The sequence below is a fragment of the Erythrolamprus reginae genome, chromosome 1 (genome assembly GCF_031021105.1).
Source record: "Erythrolamprus reginae isolate rEryReg1 chromosome 1, rEryReg1.hap1, whole genome shotgun sequence".
Lineage (NCBI taxonomy): Eukaryota > Metazoa > Chordata > Lepidosauria > Squamata > Dipsadidae > Erythrolamprus > Erythrolamprus reginae.
This window is the reverse complement of record NC_091950.1, coordinates 141,930,322-141,949,464: the sequence shown is the minus strand read 5'-3', so window position 1 is coordinate 141,949,464 and position 19,143 is coordinate 141,930,322. Positions and strand designations below refer to the sequence as shown.

The 19,143-nt window shown below is 43.4% G+C and overlaps 1 protein-coding gene across 3 annotated transcripts in view; it reads left to right on the top strand.

Moving 5' to 3' along the window:
* Positions 1-2,952: 2,952 nt before the first annotated feature.
* LOC139153319 (lectin-like) overlaps positions 2,953-19,143 on the top strand; it is a 45,733-nt gene continuing 29,542 nt past the window's right edge. For 2 of the 3 annotated variants that reach the window (XM_070727079.1, XM_070727071.1), the window contains exons 1-5: positions 2,953-3,242; positions 4,508-4,623; positions 11,241-11,387; positions 12,864-12,978; positions 18,304-18,376. In XM_070727079.1, the coding sequence (XP_070583180.1) occupies positions 3,185-3,242; positions 4,508-4,623; positions 11,241-11,387; positions 12,864-12,978; positions 18,304-18,376 (509 nt within the window). In that variant the 5' untranslated portion in view covers positions 2,953-3,184. The remainder of the gene's footprint in view (positions 3,243-4,507; positions 4,624-11,240; positions 11,388-12,863; positions 12,979-18,303; positions 18,377-19,143) is intronic. The other variant, XM_070727086.1, reaches the window with a different exon arrangement.

Genomic DNA, 19,143 nt, shown 5'->3' with positions numbered 1-19,143 from the left:
TTTTGCCATATTTATTTAATTTTATTTATTTAATATCATCTCTCAGGGGATCAAGAATCTTTCCATCATTGGTGAGATAAGAACATGAGAAGAGCCATGCTAAATCGGGCCAAAGCCCATCGAGTCCAACATTCTGTGTCACACACCAATTGTCCACGGGGATCTTGATCAGAAAGAGAAGGCAAAACCCTCCCTTTCCCTTGACCCCCAACAAATGGTACCCAAAGGAACCCTGCCAGCCTTAACCAAAATAGAGGCGGCACCTGGACATCTGTTTCAATAATCACAGATACACTAGGCATCCATGAATCTGTCTAATCCTGTCTCGAAGCTATCCAGGCTGACAACTGTCACGACCTCTTCTGGAAGTGAATTCCATAAACCAATGACCCTCTGGGTGAAGAAATATTTCCCTTTATTTGTCCTTTCTTACCTATGAGCTTTAGGGAGTGCCCCTTCATCCTAGTATTGTGCGATAGAGAAAAGAATTTTTGATGATTCAGAAGGGGAAAAAGGAGAAACCCAACTTTGTTTCATGTCTATTTAGCAAACCAGGAACACTGAAAAACGTGAAGGAAGTAGTTGATGGAATTTTATGCTATGCCCGTACACTTGATTTTGTATTAAATTGAGAAACATCACAGCACCAAGTAAGGCCTGAGTTGTTGCAGGAGCTAGGTGGTGAACAACTCACAAAAGTAAAGCCACTAGGTTTGGAGAAACAGACCACCACATTGGACATCTTGTAACGAGTTGCTAAAAAAATGGCAACATGAAGTTAAAATGATGCTGCCTTTTAAGTCAATAGTGAAGAATACTGAGACTGTCAGTTTCTTTAAAGTTGCTTTATTCTCGGCAGCACCAGATAAAAATGAACTTGTGACTTCAGCTCTTGGAAGGACTGACTGAAACAGTGTCAGCTTGCCCTTTATACTCTCACTTTCTCGCTTAAACGCAACTGTCACTTTCTCAAAATTCCTGGTCAAATTTTTAAACCGATCACAATCCACAATTCAGTTACCAACTATTTACATTGACTTAATGCATATTCAACAAATAGGATTTGATGGCAGTCATGAACTCTATAAAATCTGCAACCTTTATCTTCCCATTATACCAGAAATGAGTGCAGATGATCAGTAGTGGGTTTGATCAGAGTAGCACTTATTCATTACTCCAGGCAATGCTCCTCTGCTCCAGTCTCTGGACAACCTTGTCTGGTGCACTTCAGCTACTTTTTTTACTGTAAAGAGTGAAAAACAAGAACACTGTGCTTGTCATCTATCAGAATTACACAATAGCTGATTGATGGCTCAATTAACTGTTCTCTAAATATTTGAACATATATCCTTCCTGCTTTAGCTGAAATAATGGAAAAGTGTGGTGTAGCAAGAGAATGTTGCAAAAATGACCTCAATCTGATCATAATCTATAATGATATTATCACTGAATTGAATTTATGTAGATTTTTTTTTTTAAGTCAGGCTTTTAGATTTAGAAAGTCATGACCTGAAGTTTGAATGATGTGAATATTTATGGCATGATAAAGCTAAAATTAATATGGATTTTAAAAGTCATTTTATTAGATAAAATGTGCCATAGTGACAGTATGCAATATATATAAACCCATGTTATGCCCAAAATCACCCTTATGGATCTTAGTTCAAGAAACATGTCATAGAAGAGAAATAGCAGGCAAGGACAAATGGTTGCTATAACAGGAATTATTGGAAAATCAACAAACAGAATTTGAAATGAAATCAAGAGAACAATTAATATTAGAAGGATATATGATTTTCCCATTTACAATTATCAGAAACATTCAAAATGGTCATACTAAATAGAGTATTTTGGTTTGCGTCAAAGTAAGACATAATTTGAAATGCAATTCTGCATTGAAGATGAATCAGTAATTGCTAGAAGGTATAAAGTTTGTTGATGTTTGAAATGGCAGAATTTTAAGTACAGTTCTGCATTGAAGATGAATCAGTAATGGCGCAGTGGTTAGAGTGCCATACTGCAGGCTACTTCTGTTGACAGATTGGCAGATCAAATCTCATCAGACTCAAGGTTGACTCAGCCTTGCATCCTACTGAGGTGGGTAAAATGAGGATCCAGATTGTTGGAGGCAATATGCTGACTCTGTAAACCGCTTAGAGAGTGCTGTAAAGCCCTATGAAGAGGTATATACTGTGTTTTTCGGAATATAAGAGGCACTAGAGTATAAGAGGCACCTTAGTTTTGGAGGAGGAAAATAGGGGGGGAAATCTACCTACCAGGTATTCATCTGGCTAGTGTCCTTAGTCTGTTCAGCTTCATGACATTATTTTATCCCCTGGGTAGGGCTGAAAAAGCCTTTTTCAGAGGGAGAAGGAATGAAAACAAGCCTGCAAAGACTTAGGGAAGGAAAGGAAGTAGGAATAAAAAAGAATGCTGCAACCCAGGAAGATCATTAGCACCGTGTTAGGGCTAAAGAAGCCTTTTTCAGAGGGAGTAGGATCGAAAACATCCGGCAAAGACTTAGGGCTGGAAAAAAACCCCTTCTTCGGAGGGATAGGAAGCAGGAAGATCATTAGCACCTAGTTAGGGCTGGGGGGGAAAACTTTGAAAAAGCTACATTTGGAGTATAAGATGGACCCAAAATGTCAGACTCTTTAAGGGAGGGAAAAGGTGCATCTTATACTCTGAAAAATACAGCATGTCTAAGTACTATTGCTATTTATTGGTGAACGGAAACCTCCTATGGATTTTGTGGATAAAAATAAAGAAAGGAACTTCTGATAATATGTCTTTGATGATTAGCTAGGGTGGATTATAGAAAGAAGAGCATTATGATGCAACTTTAGAGAGAGTAATTCTACTTACAACTACTGTGAAGAATGTCAGAAGTTAATTTTTAATTTTTTTTCTTTTTTTCTGTCGGTCTTCAACTTTAGAGAGGAATGTTTTGTACTTTTGACTTGATGGGAAGTATTGTGTGCTCAGATTTCTTTTCCAGACAAGGAAGAAGATTTTCAACTAAGATATTGGGTACACTTGCCCATGTTTCACAATTTTTGCAAATTAGTTGTGAAATGTTATTATTTACATACTGTTCTTCTCCCATAAATATAAGGGGAAACTTCAGCTCTTCAGCCACTCTCCTGTTCATCTGCTGACTGACCGCTTGGGCTGATTCTGCTCAATGAGAATGTGGACCTGGTTATTTATCTGCACCTTTCTGGGCATCACTTTCATGCATGGTGAGTTCATACCTACTTCAAAGGAGAAAAGAGAAAATTAAGAATATGGGAACTTCTGTTAATGTTAGTTAGTAATGTTAGTAACAGTAGTAGCGATACCAGCAGTAGTAGCATTCGGCAGGCTGCAAGGGAAAATAGAAGCAACAAAGGATAAAAATAGGAAGTAGAAAGGGAGCTGATATCTATGTTGCAGTTTATTTTTATGCATTCCTATCCACAGGTATGGGCCACAAGGTTCAGGCAGTGGTGTGACTTTGGAGGAAGAATGCCTGGGATTGCAGTCTTTAAGAGTTTGTAGTATCTCCTGGACTGTGCCTCCTTTTAATTATTACAAAACCCCAAAGTCTATAGGGTATATATGTGTACAGGTATTGATGGTATGACCTTGGGTCGTAAGTGTTAACCAGTTGCCAAGCGTTTGAGTTTTGATCACGATTATGGGGATGCTACACATTTCTTGTGTGTGAAAAATGGTCATAAGTCACTTTTTTTCTGTACCGTTGTAACTTTGAACAGCCATGAAATGATCTGATGTACATCGAGAACTGAATGGGGTTGCTCTGACTCTTTTATAGATAAAGGCTGCAGGATTAAACAGCAATTCTTGGTTGGTTGGATATAATTTATTCCAGTGATGGCGAACCTTTTTTTCCATGGGTACCAAAAGAGCGTGCACGAGTGCTATTGCACATGTACGAGTGCCCACACCCATAATTCAATCCCTGGGGAGGGCAAAAAGAAGCTTCGCCTGCCCCCTGGAGGTTCTCTGGAGGCCGAAAAAGCCTGTCTCCCAACTTCTGGTGGGCCCAGTAGGCTGGTGTTTCGCCCTCCCCAGGCTCCAAGGCTTCCCTAGAGCCAGGAGAGGGTAAAATGCCCTCCCTCAACCTCCTAGAGCCTCTGTGTGAGCCAAAAATCAGCTGGCTGGCACACAAGCTCACGTTCCAACAGATATGGCTCCACGTGCCACCAGTGGCACATATGCCATAGGTTCGCCATCACTGATTTATTCCATGGAGGATTTCTAAGAAACAATAAACTGGGTTGTTTTAATCATATCATAAGGCTCCCTGGGAGTAACACTGAGTAGGACATAACAGAATAAAAGAGCATAGAAATACACAATTTCTGTAACAGACACTTCACATACCTCCTCTTCCCCATATTACTGGTAGATTGATTCCACTTGGATTATATAAGTGGGGATAAATAGAAGGAGCTGAAGTACGTAGTGACCAAATCCTTGTTTTTACTTCTCTTTGGATCAGATGTCTCTGCCCAGACCTGTCTTTGTGCCCAGGGTTCGTGTGCAAGTGGCTGGGTGCAGTATAAGTCTGCCTGCTACAAGGCTGTGAAGCAGCCAAATACCTGGACTGAAGCTGAGGTAAGTGATGGGGATGTGGGGGCAAAGCTGACATTGGGGGCAAGAACATCTGCGACCAAGTCTATGGGAGATTCCCCCCCCCCACACTCCTACATATGAATTGCTTATTGTAAATCAACCTGAGTGACAACAAGGGGACGACTCAGTCAGGAGTTTCTTGTGGCCCAGAAAACCAAATGTAATTTTTTAATACATTTAGTTGTATAGTTTTAAACAGGTGTGGGTTCCACTTACCTTCCCTACTGGTTTGCATTGCGACGGAAGTGCGTGTTTTGTGCCATGTCGAGGAAATGACCCTCTGCGCATGCACAGGAGCCTTTGCACATGCACAGAGGGTTCTTTGCCAGTCACTTTCCAGAAGCGGCGACTGAAGAACTGGTTTGGGGGCGTGAACTGCCAGTCATCACTGCCAGTTCGGCGAGCGGTTAGAAATTTCCGCCACTATTTCGGGTGAACCGGTCCTAACAGGCAGCAACTCACCACTGGTTCTAATATGATTTTGTGCACTGTTTTAACTTTTCATTGGGAGTTATTTGTTTGTTTGTTTGTTTGTTTGTTTGTTTGTTTGTTTGTTTGTTTGTTTATTTATTTATTTATTTATTTGATTTGTATGCCGCCCCTTTCCGTAGACTCGAGGCAGCTCACAACACAATAAAACAATTCATGACAAATCTAATAATTTACAATTTAAAATTTAAAATAGTTAAGAAAACCCCATTTTTAAGCAGACATACCTACAAACATACCATACATAAATTATATAGGACCGGGGGAGATATCTCAGTACCCCCATGCCTGACGACAAAGGTGGGTTTTGAGGAGTTTACGAAAGGCAAGGAGGGTGGGGGCCGTTCTAATCTCTGGGGGGAGCTGGTTACAGAGAGTCAGGGCCGCCACAGAGAAGGCTCTTCCCTTGGGGCCCGCCAACCGACATTATGCAAAGTTGGTTAGAAGATAAGTGGCTACATGTTTATGTAGCTCCACCTAATTAATTAATTAGTAGTCATTTATCTTGTCTCAGAGCTAGTATGCTGAGGGACAATAATAATGTCACCCAGATGGTTTTTTAAAAATCCAATTTCACATGGTAATTTCCATAGTACTGTACTTCCTTTTTTCCTTGTCTTGCCTTTGATTTAAAAAATTATCTGCCTTCCCTTTTTAAGCAACTCTGGGTAGTTCACAACAACATTGTCTTTTGGAGCACAACATGCCTTGCAATATAGTGGGCCAAAAGTCTATAAGCTTTGATTTGGCCTTTGCTCCCACCTGTTTAGCCAAGTATCAAAACTTTACTGGGATTCCAGTATATAGAACAAAATTTTATTGGCCAAGTATGATTGGACACACAAGGAATTTGTCTTGGTGCACGTATGCACTATGGTATATTATTTTTGGGCATGTTAATAAAATTGTTTTGTGTCCTCAAAATGATTTAGTTTCTTTAAGTGAGCTAGATTTTGACCATGACAACTGCCAAAACCCACAGACATGCGTCTAACTCTCTTCAGGTATCTTGCCAACAATAGTTAAATGCTTTTCCTACAGTAATGCAAATTAGGTAATCTACCATCTATGTCCCCATCTTCTCAAAGATGCAAAGTGCCACAGTGCCACAGTGTGGTTAGCTTTACCTAGATATGTACAAGTCAATATATTTGCATGTTGCGTTTTCTTTGAGATCATTGTCCTCTTCCTAGAGTCTAGTCTTATGCTAGCTATATTGCTTTTGGGAATAAATAGTGGCACCCTATAGCCAGCTTAGGAACTCTGGGAGTTGAAGTCCACAAGTCTTGAAGTTGCCAAGGTTGGAGACCTCTGTCCTGTTCAACACTTTAGATTTAGTGAGCTTATAGCAACCTCCTCTTTTCTCCTTGATATGATAGGAAATGATATTTGCTTCAAGATATATTAAGCCAACAAGTCTGCCTATTGCATTTGGTAGCAGCTCCTGCTTGTTCTAGTACAGTGATGGCGAACCTATGGCACGGATGCAACAGGTTGCACACAGAGCCATATCTGCTGGCATGCAAGCCGTTACCCTAGCTCAGTTCCAACGTGCATGTGCGTTCCAGCCAGCTGAGTTTTGGTTCACCGGGAGCCCTGGGAGGCATTTTTAGCTTCTGGAGAGTCTCTGGGGGGGTGGGGGAGGGCAAAAAATGAGCCTACCAGGCCCACCAGAGGTTAGGAAATGGCCTGTTTCAGATCTCCAGAGGGCCTCCAGGGGGCGATGGAGGCTATTTTCACCATCCCCACACATTGAATTATGGGTGTGGGTACTCGCGCATGCACGATAGCAGAGTCAAAAACAGGGCCATTAAGGAGCTGTCAACAGCTGGGGACAGATAGGCATCAAAAATATTAAGAATAATCTGGGAAACATACAAGGAGTCTAGAATAAGATTAAAAGGTGTATCAGTTAGTTTCTGAAAGGCCAAAATGGAAGCGGCCAATTCTGCATGTTGAGCAGAGGATTGGGCTGGGATGTGGTGTATAACCCATTGGCCATTTCTTTGAAAAACACAGGCTCCCCTGGTTTTTGTCCTGTCAGCAAAAACAGTTAATGCCTGCGGGATGGGTTTGTCCTGCAGACGAGTGTTACAACGGACGGGGACCAACTGAATTAATTGAATGCGAGTGTCTGCAGGTAGATGGTATAAAACCCGACCAGGCCAATCCACAAGAGCCATTTGGAGGTCAGTACATTGAGAAAATAAAGATTCCCACATGGGAAAGGGAACATAAAGCGAATCAGGCTCAAGACCTATAAGCGTTAGACAGTGGCAGAGGCCGCGAACAATTAAAAGAGAAAACAAGGAAAAACAAGAAGAAATAGTTTTCCGGGTGTGTGTGCGGAAGATGAATCCATTCAATGATTAAGACTGATGAGGGCAATACTTGTATAATACAAGTGGTAGGAATAGAGGGAGTGGTAAGCAAAAGAAGAGACAGTGGGGTGTTTTCCTGGCATCTATCCACCCACTTAACGTGCAGTGCATGATTGACCTCAGCCAACGTGTCCAATTGCTCAGGGGTGGGGATGGATAAGATCCGAGGGTGAGGAAGCCCCTGCCAATGCGGAAAAGAGAGGGGTCAACTGAGAAGTAGTGAGTCCCTTGTAAGGGTGGGCCCAGTTCAGCGATCCCAAGTATTGTTGGAGTTGTACAAGGGTTACAGAGGAAGACAAAGTCAAAGAGGGAAGAACAGGGGAGGAACGAGACTGGGAAAGTTTATGACCCAGATACAAAAACGGTTCTGTTTGTTGGACCTTCTCAGGAGCTATGGTCATACCATTAATGGCCAAGTGTTCAATGAGAAGGTGAAGAATCTATTGAAAGGACAGGTGAGGCATATCAGCGGCAAGCAAGATATCATCCATGTAGTGATACAAGAGAACGTTTGCATGGGAGCGGCAGAAGGGCTCCAACAGTAAATGCACCACATACTGACACATAGTGGGACTGTTTAACATGCCTTGAGGCAAAACTTTCCACTGATAGCGAGAAGTAGGACAGCTATTATTAAAAACAGGGAGAGTAAAAGCAAACAACAAGCGGTCTTGGGGTTGCAAGGGGATGGAAAAGAAAGCATCTTTCAAATCAATTACAGTCAGTTTAAAGTTTCGTGGAATAAGATTAGGGTTGGGCAATCCACATTGTAAGGAACCCATGGGGCGGATCACTCTGTTAACGGCTCGGAGATCCTGCAAAAAACGGCAACAGCCATTTTTCTTTTTTATTACAAATACGGGAGTTTTGTAAGGACTGTCGGAGGGTTCCAAGCGATCGAGACTAATTTGTTCCTCCACTAGCGCCTTAAGGGTTTTCAATTTTCCTAGTGGAAGTGGCCATTGATCAATCCAGACAGGGGAGGGATCGAGCAGTTGGAGGGAAAGCAGGGGATCAGACATAGTTAGTCGAGGATAAGGGAAGCGTTAAACTGAGAGAGAAGATCGCACCCCCAGAGATTGATATGTAAGGGCAAAACAACAGGGCGGATATGTGCCTTAATCTTGGAAAAGGGGGTGGTAGCCTCTATCCACGAGGTGCTGATCTGTGCACTCTGAATGCCGCTGCCACCCCTTACGGCTGGTGAAGACTGCAAGGGCCAGTCCTTGGGCCAAAGAAAAGACTGAATAACAGTGATATCGGCCCCAGTATCTAAAATACCAGAAAAGGGGAATCCATTTAAAAAGACGATCAGTATAGGTTTTGAAGAAGAGACAGAAGAAGTGAGGAGATTATTCCAAGGCTGTTCCTCGTGAGTGGAAAGAGAAGCATCCTTATAGGGATCAAGTTCTAGCGGAATGGGCACAACAATGGCAGCATCAGAGCCTTGTTGCACCACAATGGGAGAGTCAGGGATACAGACAAGAGCCAAGGAGGTTACTTCATGAGCGGAGAGTAAAAAGGGGGAAGCAAGCCCTCCTTTAGAAATAAGATCACAATGGGGGTACAACATAAGCGGTGCAAAGGGGGCAATAGAAAGATCCTGAATGTTTAAGGGAAGAAAATAAACAAGACCGGGGGTCTGCAGAGACACAATTTCCATGGCTTGAACAATCATAGATTGAACCAAAGTGGTAGACTTACTGGGATTTATCACCCCAGTTGGTGATGTGAGGATGGCAATAGGCTGGGGATCCTTGGGGTGCTCTGTGCCCAAATGGATGGAGTCCCATTCAGGGGGTAAGGATAAAGCAAAGTGAGAAGTGGCCTTGAGAGCAGGGCTAGCCACATGCCCGAACCTAGTTTCCCGAAATTGGTTGGTCATTGCTAGGGGAGGGATTAGGAATAGGGTTATAGTTGACACGGCATTCACGTGTCCAGTGACCAAGATGGCCACATCAAGGGCACGGAGTTCATGGTCGCGCGCCCATAGTTTGAAGGGCGGCACCACCGCCCAGGGCGCAGCACTGGCTCCGGAAGTGCCCAGGCTTCCTGAAGTTGAAGCAAGTACCTGCACTAAGGCGGGAAGAAGTAACCTGCAGGGTAGAAAGGTGAAGGGCAGCAAGAATGGCCTTCCATGTTAAGAGAATTGATGCAAGAGCACGAGGCTCCTGATGAAGGTACATACCTATTTTGATCCAGACGGCGGGCCTAAAAGAGCCGTTAGGAGGATAGGAGGGACAATGTTGCCAAATATAAGTTAAGAGTTGGTACAACTTGCATTTAGTAGGGAAAAGAAAGTTTTTTGTTAATTGAGTTTTAAAAGCTCTGAGAATTTGCCCAAGTTCCTTTACATGAGCGACCTGCTCCTTGGACAAATCTGCCCCCATACTTGTGAAAAATCGTCCGTTTCCACCGACGGGCGATGGGTGCGCAGGTAAGCGATGGGGTTCTGAGGCATGTGACGAGGGCTCCGGCACGTCGAGGTAACAGGATAAAACTGCCCGCATCCTCCACCACCTGAGGTGCTGCAAAGTCCCTGAGGTGAACGATGTCTCAGAGGGACTTAGAGCAACCCCGGCCAGGTGGGTCACTCACGAACGCCAATCCTAGAAAGAAGACTTGGACACATTTCTCTCTGGGTGATGTGACACACTATTGAGCTGTGCACCTCCTTTTATTGGGAGCATATGCAGATGGGAATGATTACACGTACATGTCAACTGATATGCAAACATCTAATACAGCTTTCAAGTCCTTCCTATCACTATATGTCACTAAACAATTTACTTGAATAGTTTCCTTTGAGCAAATGTTTCTCACAACTAATTTCCTTGAGCAACTGTCCTTTCAAGTAATGTCCTTTCATGTAGCTAATTTCCTTGAACCATTTGTCTTTATCACAGCCAATCTCTGTTTACCATGGGCAAATGTCCTTTCATCACAGTCTCATTCTGTTGTCTTCAAGCAATGTATATTGCATAGCTTTCATCTTTGAGTGATGCATTCTTGTTATCAGGGGGATGTTGTTGAACCGTGTTATGGCCAGATATTTCCTTTAGTAGATTTCCACCAGAGGTGCAGACTATGTGAAATACGTGTAGTCCTGGCCTGGCTATAATGAAATCAAAAATGGAATCCTAACATGCATGCTACATCGGTCGGCTACACACCATCACTGTTCTAGTCAATGAAAGCATGGCAGTGGCATTTAGGGTTCTAAATAATCCGTTAAATGGATCTACTGAATAATTTGCTTTTGTATCAAAAACAATAATTAAAATTAGACCTGCCTGCAGAACACAGTAGCAAAGAGTTTAAGATTTTTTGTAGCTCTTTCTATCCTTCAGATTTTGCAGTCTGGATATGGTAGTTTTATTGAAAGATGTTTTTTCAACCTGTTCCGCTTTATGAATGAAGAAGGGGTTTTCACTAAAGAAAAAAAGTAAAAATAAAAGGCAGGCTTCTGTAGTATCTTCAAATGTTTGATTGAATCTCTGCATCTGGTTTCAAGCAGTTATCTTGACCTTGTAACACAGTTTTTGAGTGTTCTAGTGGTACACAAACTTCTGCAAAGCTCAGTTCAAATACTACAAAAACATATGTAATTACATTGATTTGAAAAGCTGGAGTGAAGTATTTGATGAGGACGTTTGCATAAGGTTCTTGTGAAACTGATATTCTGGCATAGAGAAAAAGTGCATATGCTTCACTGTGAATTCTTTTTAGATATCTTGTCAGAGATCAACTCCGAACTCCCACTTGGCCTCCATCCATAGCGTGGAAGAAAACGATTTCATTTTTCATTTGATGGACAAACCAGTGGACTACACCCAAGGACAGGCCTACTGGATTGGTGCACATGACACCTTCAAGGTAATATTTCTGTATCTTAAATAAGGACAGTACTAATGCTTTATAACTGATCTGGACAAGGAACCAACTTTATCCCCCCACTCTCTTTAGTCCTGCCTTAGGATAGACAACTCTTAACATGGAAAACTGATTATCTTTGCACATCCCTCTCCCAACTGACTTTTCCCATGCATTGTCTTCAACCAATGGCCACTCTGATTATGGGAACTGAATCAGGGGTGGGTTCCCTTTACCTTTTCCTACCCAGTGCGCATCACAATGTTTCATGCATCCCCTTGCATGATTTCACTTCCACGCATGCTCAGTGGGACCATTTCACTTCCGCGCATGCTCAGTGGGATGATTTCACTTCCACGCATGCTCAGTGGGACGAACTCACTTCTGCGCATGCTCAGAGCTGAAAAATCATAAAAAATTACAAAAACAATATGGCAGCACGTATAGATCGGCACGGGCAACACCGGAGCCGTTGCACCACAACTGTGTCGAAAGGCCACTACCAGAGCACCCACACTGGACTGTAAGGGTAGGAACCCACCCCTGGAACTGATGTCCAGCACATTTCAAGGGTACAAGATTAAAGAAAGTTGGCCCTGCACAAAACATAAATCATGTCTGCAGTGAAGGGATACCAAAATGTTTACTACCACACTGTGGGCGTGGCTTATGCAGGACGCCCTGCATTTTCTTCCAACATCTTTCAGTGCAAATTGGATGCTCTGGGGTGGAGCTCCATTTTTATTTATTTAATTTATTTATTTTTATTTATTTATTAATTTGTATGCCGCCCCTCTCCATAGACTCAGAGTGGCTCACAGCAATAATAAAAACAGTGTACAATAACAAATCTAATATTTAAAAATATCTAAAACCCCATTATTTAAAAAAGACATACACACAAACATACCATACATAAACTATATAGGCCTGGGGGAGATGTCTCAATTCCCCCATGCCTGACGACAGAGGTGGGTTTTAAGGAGCTTACAAAAGTCAAGGAGGGTGGGGGCGATCCTAATCTTCAGGGGGAGCTAGTTCCAGAGGGTCAGGGCCGCCACAGAGAAGGCTCTTCCCCTGGGTCCTGCCAGACGACATTGTTTAGTCGACGGGACCCAGAGAATGCCAACTCTGTGGGACCTAACTGGTCGCTGGGATTCGTGCGGCGGAAGGCGGTCCCGGAGATATTCTGGTCCAATGCCATGAAGGGCTTTATAAGTCATAACCAACACTTTGAATTGTGACCGGAAACTGATCGGCAACCAATGCAGACTGTGGAGTGTTGGTGTAACATGGGCATACCTAAGGAAGCCCATGATTGCTCTCACAGCTGCATTCTGCACGATTTTTGCTACACCACTGCGTTCCTCCCCACTATCCGGGCAGTAGCCCACCTCTGCATGTTTGTGTTGTTTGAAGAACATGGTAATCCTTTATTCCAGTACACTTATTTTAACAAACTCTGTGAAATTTCCTCAGGAGGGAACCTTTGTGTGGACAGACGGTTCAAGATTTGATTACAACTCATTTCCTTCTGAACAACCTGATGGATTGTCAGGAGAACACTATCTTGGCTCGTGGCATATACGCAACGGTAAATTTCACATATTTATTACCCACTATATAACGAGACTTATACTTATGAAGCGTTTGTCTCATGCTTAGCTTTTAGAAGGGGAGAATTTTGCAATATGACTAAGAAGGAGAATTCATGTATGATACATTGAATTTTTAATGAAAGGGGAGAAGGGCATTGTATTCATCTGAAAATGAGACAATTCTGAATTTTAGACCCCCCCCCCATTCATTCTTTTACCCATTCTTTTATCACTGGTCATACTCTCAGTGACTGTAAGGCATCCATTCTATTTTAAAGGGGAAAAATAATTTCAAGTTAATAACTATAGCACTTAGACTTAAAGACTGCCTTACAGTGCTTTGCAGCCCTCTCTAAACAGTTTACAGAGTCAGCCTATTGGCCCCAACAATCTGGGTCCTCATTTTACCCACCTCGGAAGGATGGAAGGCTGAGTCAACCTGGAGCCAGTGGTGAGATTTGAATTGCCAAATTGCAGGCAATTGACAGCACGCAGAAGTAGCCTCAGTACTGCACTATAATCACTGCGCCACCAGGGCTGTAATGCAATAAAAAAGTCTCATCTGACATTATGGTTCACTGTAAGATCACCATGAGTTTCTATGCAGCAAACCATGGTTTTTGGCTAGAGACCATGATACGGTTATATGCAGGAAGTCCTTGTCTTATGGACAGACTTTCTATTGTTAAGCAAGGCAGTTAAGTGATTGCACGTGATTTTATGACTTTTTTTTGCCATGGTTGTTAAGTGAATACCAAGGTTGTTAAGTGAACCCAGCTTCCCTCATTGAGTTTGCTTATTGGAAACTGGCTGAGAACGGTTGCAAATGTAAATTCCATGACTTTGGGACATTACAACCACTGTAAATACATGTCAGTGGCCAACCACCCAAATTTTGATCAAATGATTGTGGAGATGCTACAGTGGTTGCAAGTCATAAGACACTTTTTTTCAATATCTTGTAACTTTGCATGGTCACTAAACAAATGGCTCTAAGTTGAGGACCACCTATAATAAGGCTGTGCATCTGGACGGCCAAGATGCATTGGTATAAAATACCTGAAGCTCTCATGACTCAGTGTGGCTGCTTTGAGTGTGTACAGGGGTGGCTCTGAATGCAATGGCTTGTACCACTACTTCACTGCACTGGCAGTCCCACCAGAAGTGTTGCACATCTATGAACTGGAAAAGCTTTCAAAGCAAGCATGCATTGCCCAAAACATAGCTACTTCAAGAATACTTCATTCATGCCAATAAGCTTTATAAAATCTGGGACAGAATGGGCGGGTGGGTGTGGAAGGATCATCTTCACGTCTCTTGGTTTTCCCACGGCCTACACAGCACACCGGGATCACCTCTCCCCCTCCGCACCTCTGCCTTCATCTGCTGCCAGTGCCGCCATGTGAAATGACCCTCCCACGGCTGGTCACTTGCTCCAGCCCACTGACGATCGGCTTTCCCGTGTCCTGTGTGGTGTGTATGGATTGCATGCCTCACCCCTGCCTCTGCCTGCTGCTTGGACAGGGAATCAACTCACCTGTGTTGCAGACTGTGGCGGGTGCTGGACACTGTCGGCCCCCCGCCCCCTTGCTGCCTTCAGTGCTAGCCAGACCCCTCCACAGATGCTAACCTTAACTAGAGCTTATTTTTGGGATGGGGCTTATTTTAGGAGAAGCGTTAGAGAGAGAGGCCTTTTGTGAATAGGCAGGTCTCAACAATAGCCTTTTTGTGCATTGTGTTCCTCATTCCTGTTGGAAAGCAAAGGGGCAACTGCTTTTTGTTTAAGCAGAGCATTTTCAAAAAAGGGATAAAAACCCAGAAAATAAATAGGGAGAAAGGAACTTGGCAGGAACCTTGGGAAGAATAGCTGCTGAGCCCTGGTAAGTTTGTGGGGTGAGTTTCTTGTTTAGCTGATAGTTCAGCTTTTTTAAGCAGCCTCCACCCCTTTTCTAAGTTTGCCCTCAGCACGTTTGGAGGGGGTGGAGCTTCATGTGGCACCTCCCCTGCTGACTCATCCCTGCTAGCTGGGAAGAGATAGCTCATTTCTGTTTCGGAAGCAGAGGGGCAACTGCTTTTAAGAAGAGCATTTTCAAAAAAGGGAAAAAAACAGAAAATAAAAAGGAAGCTCATAGGTAAGAAAGTGAGGACAAATAAAGGGAGATATTTCTTCACCCAGAGGGTCATTGGTTTATGGAATTCACTTCCAGAAGAGGTTGTGACAGCTGTCAGCCTGGATAGCTTCAAGGCAGGATTAGACAGATTCATGGATGCCAAGTGTATCGGTGGTTATTGAAACGGGTGTCCAAATGCTGCCTCTATGTTGGTTGAGGCAGGCTGGATTTACTTGGGTACCATTTGTTAGGGGTCAAGGTAAAGGGAGGGTTTTGCCTTCTCTTTCTGCTTAAGATCCCCATGCACAATTGGTGGGCCACCGTGTGACACAGAATGCTGGACTCGATGGTCTTAGAAGCATAGAAACATAGAAGACTGACGGCAGAAAAAGACCTCCGGGTCCATCTAGTCTGCCCTTATACTATTTACTGTATTTTATCTTAGGATGGATATATGTTTATCCCTGGCATGTTTTAATTCAGTTACTGTGGTTTTACCAACCACATCTGCTAGAGATTTGTTCCAAGCATCTACTACTTTTTCAGTAATATATTTTCTGACGTTGCTTCTGATCTTTCCCCCAACTAATCTCACATTGTGCCCCCTTGTTCTTGTGTTCACTTTAATATTAAAAACACTTCCCTCCTGAACCTTATTTAACCCTTTAACATATTTAAATGTTTCGATCATGTCCCCCCTTTCCCTTCTGTCCTCCAGACCAGTGATTTTCAACCTTTTTTGAGCCGCGGCCCATTTTTTACATTTACAAAATCCTGGGGCACACCACCAACCAAAATGACACAAATAAATAAATAAATAAATAAATAAATAAATAAATACATACATACATACATACATACATACATACATACATACATACATACATACATACATAAATAACCCCCTCGTATATACAATCCCATGTAACATGCCCTTATAAATACAGTCAATCGTCAATCATCCCTACTCAAATTTATATCTCATTTCTGGGTACTTCTCCTGTCTTTCCCCCTTTTCTCTCTCATGTTTGTCATTTCTCTCTCTTCCTCCCTTTTTCCCTCATTCCTTTTCCCTCTCACTTCTCCTCTTTTTCCATCCCTGTCTCTCTCCCCCCCCTTATGTGTGTGTGTGTATACACACTGGAACCATTTCCAAAACCAGTTGAGGGCTGGGGTTTTTTCTCTTTTATTCTTTTCAAAAACAGGTGTGGGCTGGGGGGTGTTTCTTATTATTTGGGTGCTTTTTACCATATGCTTCAAGAATCACCCCCCTCTCTCTCTCTTGTTTCTCTCTCCTGTCATTCTCTGCCTCAATCATTTTCTAATTTCTCCTTTTTTCTCCCCTTTTTGTTCTCATTTCTCTCTCCTTTCCTCTCCCTATCTGTCTCTCTTGCTTTCTCTCTCTCTTGCTATCTCTTTTTCTCTCTTGCTTTCCTTCTCTCTCTCTCTCTCGTTCTCTCTCTTATTTTCTCTCTCTTTTTCTTTCTCTCTCATGCTTTCTCTCTCTTGTTCTCTCTCTCTCTGTTGCTCTCTCTTTCGTTCTCTCTCTTATTTTCTTTCTCTCTCTCTCATGCTTTCTCTCTTATTTTCTTTCTCTCTCTGTTGCTCTCTCGTTCTCTTATTTTCTTTCTCTCTCTCTCTTGTTCTCTTATTTTCTTTCTCTCTCTCTTGTTCTTTCTCACTCTTTCTCTCCCTCCCTCTTTCTCTCTCTTTTTCTCACTTTCTCTCTTGTTTTCTCTCTCTTGCTTTCTCTCTCTCTCTCTCTTGTTTTCTTTCTCACTCTTTCTCTCTCTTGTTCTCTCTCTTGCTATCTCTTTCTCTCCCCGCTTTCTCTCTCTCTCTCTTTCTCACTTTCTCTCTATCTTGCTGTCTGTTGCTCTCACTCACTCTCGTTCTCTCTCCGTTCTTCTCAGCGGAGGCTGGCGAAGGTGATATTCAATGTCGGGAGCGCGTGGGCGGTTGCGCGCGCTCCCTATCTCCCTGCTAGCCCGCTTGGAATATTCAAAATAAGAAAAGCCTTCACCGGCGAAGGTTTTTCTTATTTTGAATATTCCGAGTGGCTAGCAGGGGGGTAGGGAGCGCGCGCAACCGCCCACGCGCTCCCGACATTGAATATCATCTTCGCTGGCCTCCGCTGAGAGAACGCTTGCCCCGTCTCTCCTGCAACCCCCTTGCTGAGAGCCCGTGACGAAAGTGCTCTCGGCAAAGGTGAGACGGGCAGGGCGTGCGTTCCGGGTGCGGGAGGAGCCACGCCGAAAGGCAGGAGACAGCGGAATAGGAGAGGGGGCGGGCGGGGGGCAGCGCCGAAAGGCCGAGGGTGCCGGAGGCACCGTGCGGAGGCAGGGGCGGCCGCGGCTCCCTTCCCTTCCGCTGCGGCGCCTCCCCGCCCCCCCGCGGGCTGGCAGGGGGATGAGGAGCGCGCGGCCATGAAAAAGGGTGCACGCGGGGGTATTTTGGGGGGGGTGCGCGCACACATGCGCAGCTTTCGGGGAAGCGACGAGAAGCCATGGGCGCGAGGGGGCCGACTTTCAAAGCAACCTTTGCCGGCCTCCCGCGGGAGGGTGCCAATAGCGGCGGTGGCGGGCAATAGGGGGGGCCCCGAGCCGCCTCGCGGCACACCTGACCATATCTCGCAGCACACTAGTGTGCCGCGGCACACCGGTTGAAAAACACTGCTCCAGACTATACAGATTGAGTTCATTAAATCTTCTCTGATAAGTTTTATGCTTAAGACCTTCCACCATTTTTGTAGCCTGTCTTTGGACCCGTTCGATTTTGTCAATATCTTTTTGTAGGTGAGGTCTCCAGAACTGAATACAGTATTCCAAATGTGGTCTCACTAGCGTTCTATACAGTGGGATCACAATCTCCCTCTTCCTGCTTGTTATACCTCTAGCTATGCAGCCATTCTACTTGCTTTCCCTACCGCCTGACCACACTGTTCACCCATTTTGGGACTGTCAGAAATAACTTCCCCTAAATCCGTCTCTTCTGAAGTTTTTGCTCTTTTTATCTTATGGCTCTTCTTATGTTCATATGCTCTCAAAATTTCAAAGGTATCTATCTCTGGCTTAAATTATGCCCATATTACTACTTCCATAGTTGTGTTGTTGTACCACAATCTCAGACAGAAATTGTAGGGCTATTTGCTGAACATTAGAAAGCAATTTCTGCGCAGTTTAACCCATGGTTTCTTTCTTTCTCCTTTAGGAAAGATTTCCTGGAATGATTATCGCAATTCATGGCAATTCTTCTCTGTTTGTAAATATTATCTAGCAAATAGGTAAGAGCTGAAATTATTCTTCTAAAAGCTGGATCTAATTCTTCCATCTTGCAATATACTATGGGTATTTTCCTCACGCTATATTTCCAGAAATTACTATGACCGTGAAAAATGGGAAAAAATTTTTTTTGCTATATTGCTTCAATTGTTTTAAACATGCTAACCAGGTAAAAGTTCAATCTGTAATCTATTTCATATCCTCAGATTCCCATTCCTAAATGCATTGGGTTAAATTTGCCAAAAGCCTGAACTTTCAGTGGCAGATCCTCATTTTTCAATGAGAACTTTGCAGGCAACTCTTTGCATAGAAAGAAAATCAGGTGTGCTAATGGGATGCAGATAGTTTCTCAAATTCTTAAGACTCGGTTTATACATTGCGTTGAGCCGCAGTTTAGAAACAACAGTGCCTGTGTTCACACAGCATGCTAGACCAACATTATGATATAGGAACTGGCTTGCAAGATACATATTAGAGTTTTGAAATCCAACCTTTATTGTTTCATAAGTAACTCAAGGTGGCATAACGCAGCATAAATCTCCCTTCCTACCTCCCCCATAAGAAGAGGTGGGTTGGACTGAGAGTGACTCGCCCGCAGCCATCTAGTTGGCTTTCATGCCTAAGGTGGGACTAGAACTCAGAGTTTCCTGATTTGTAGCCTGAAGCCTTTACTACTGGACCAGACAGCCCACACATTATGGTCATCTCCCTTCTTTCCCTGCCCTTCTCTCAAGCCAGCCAGTTATTCTCATTGAGGTTTAACTTAAGA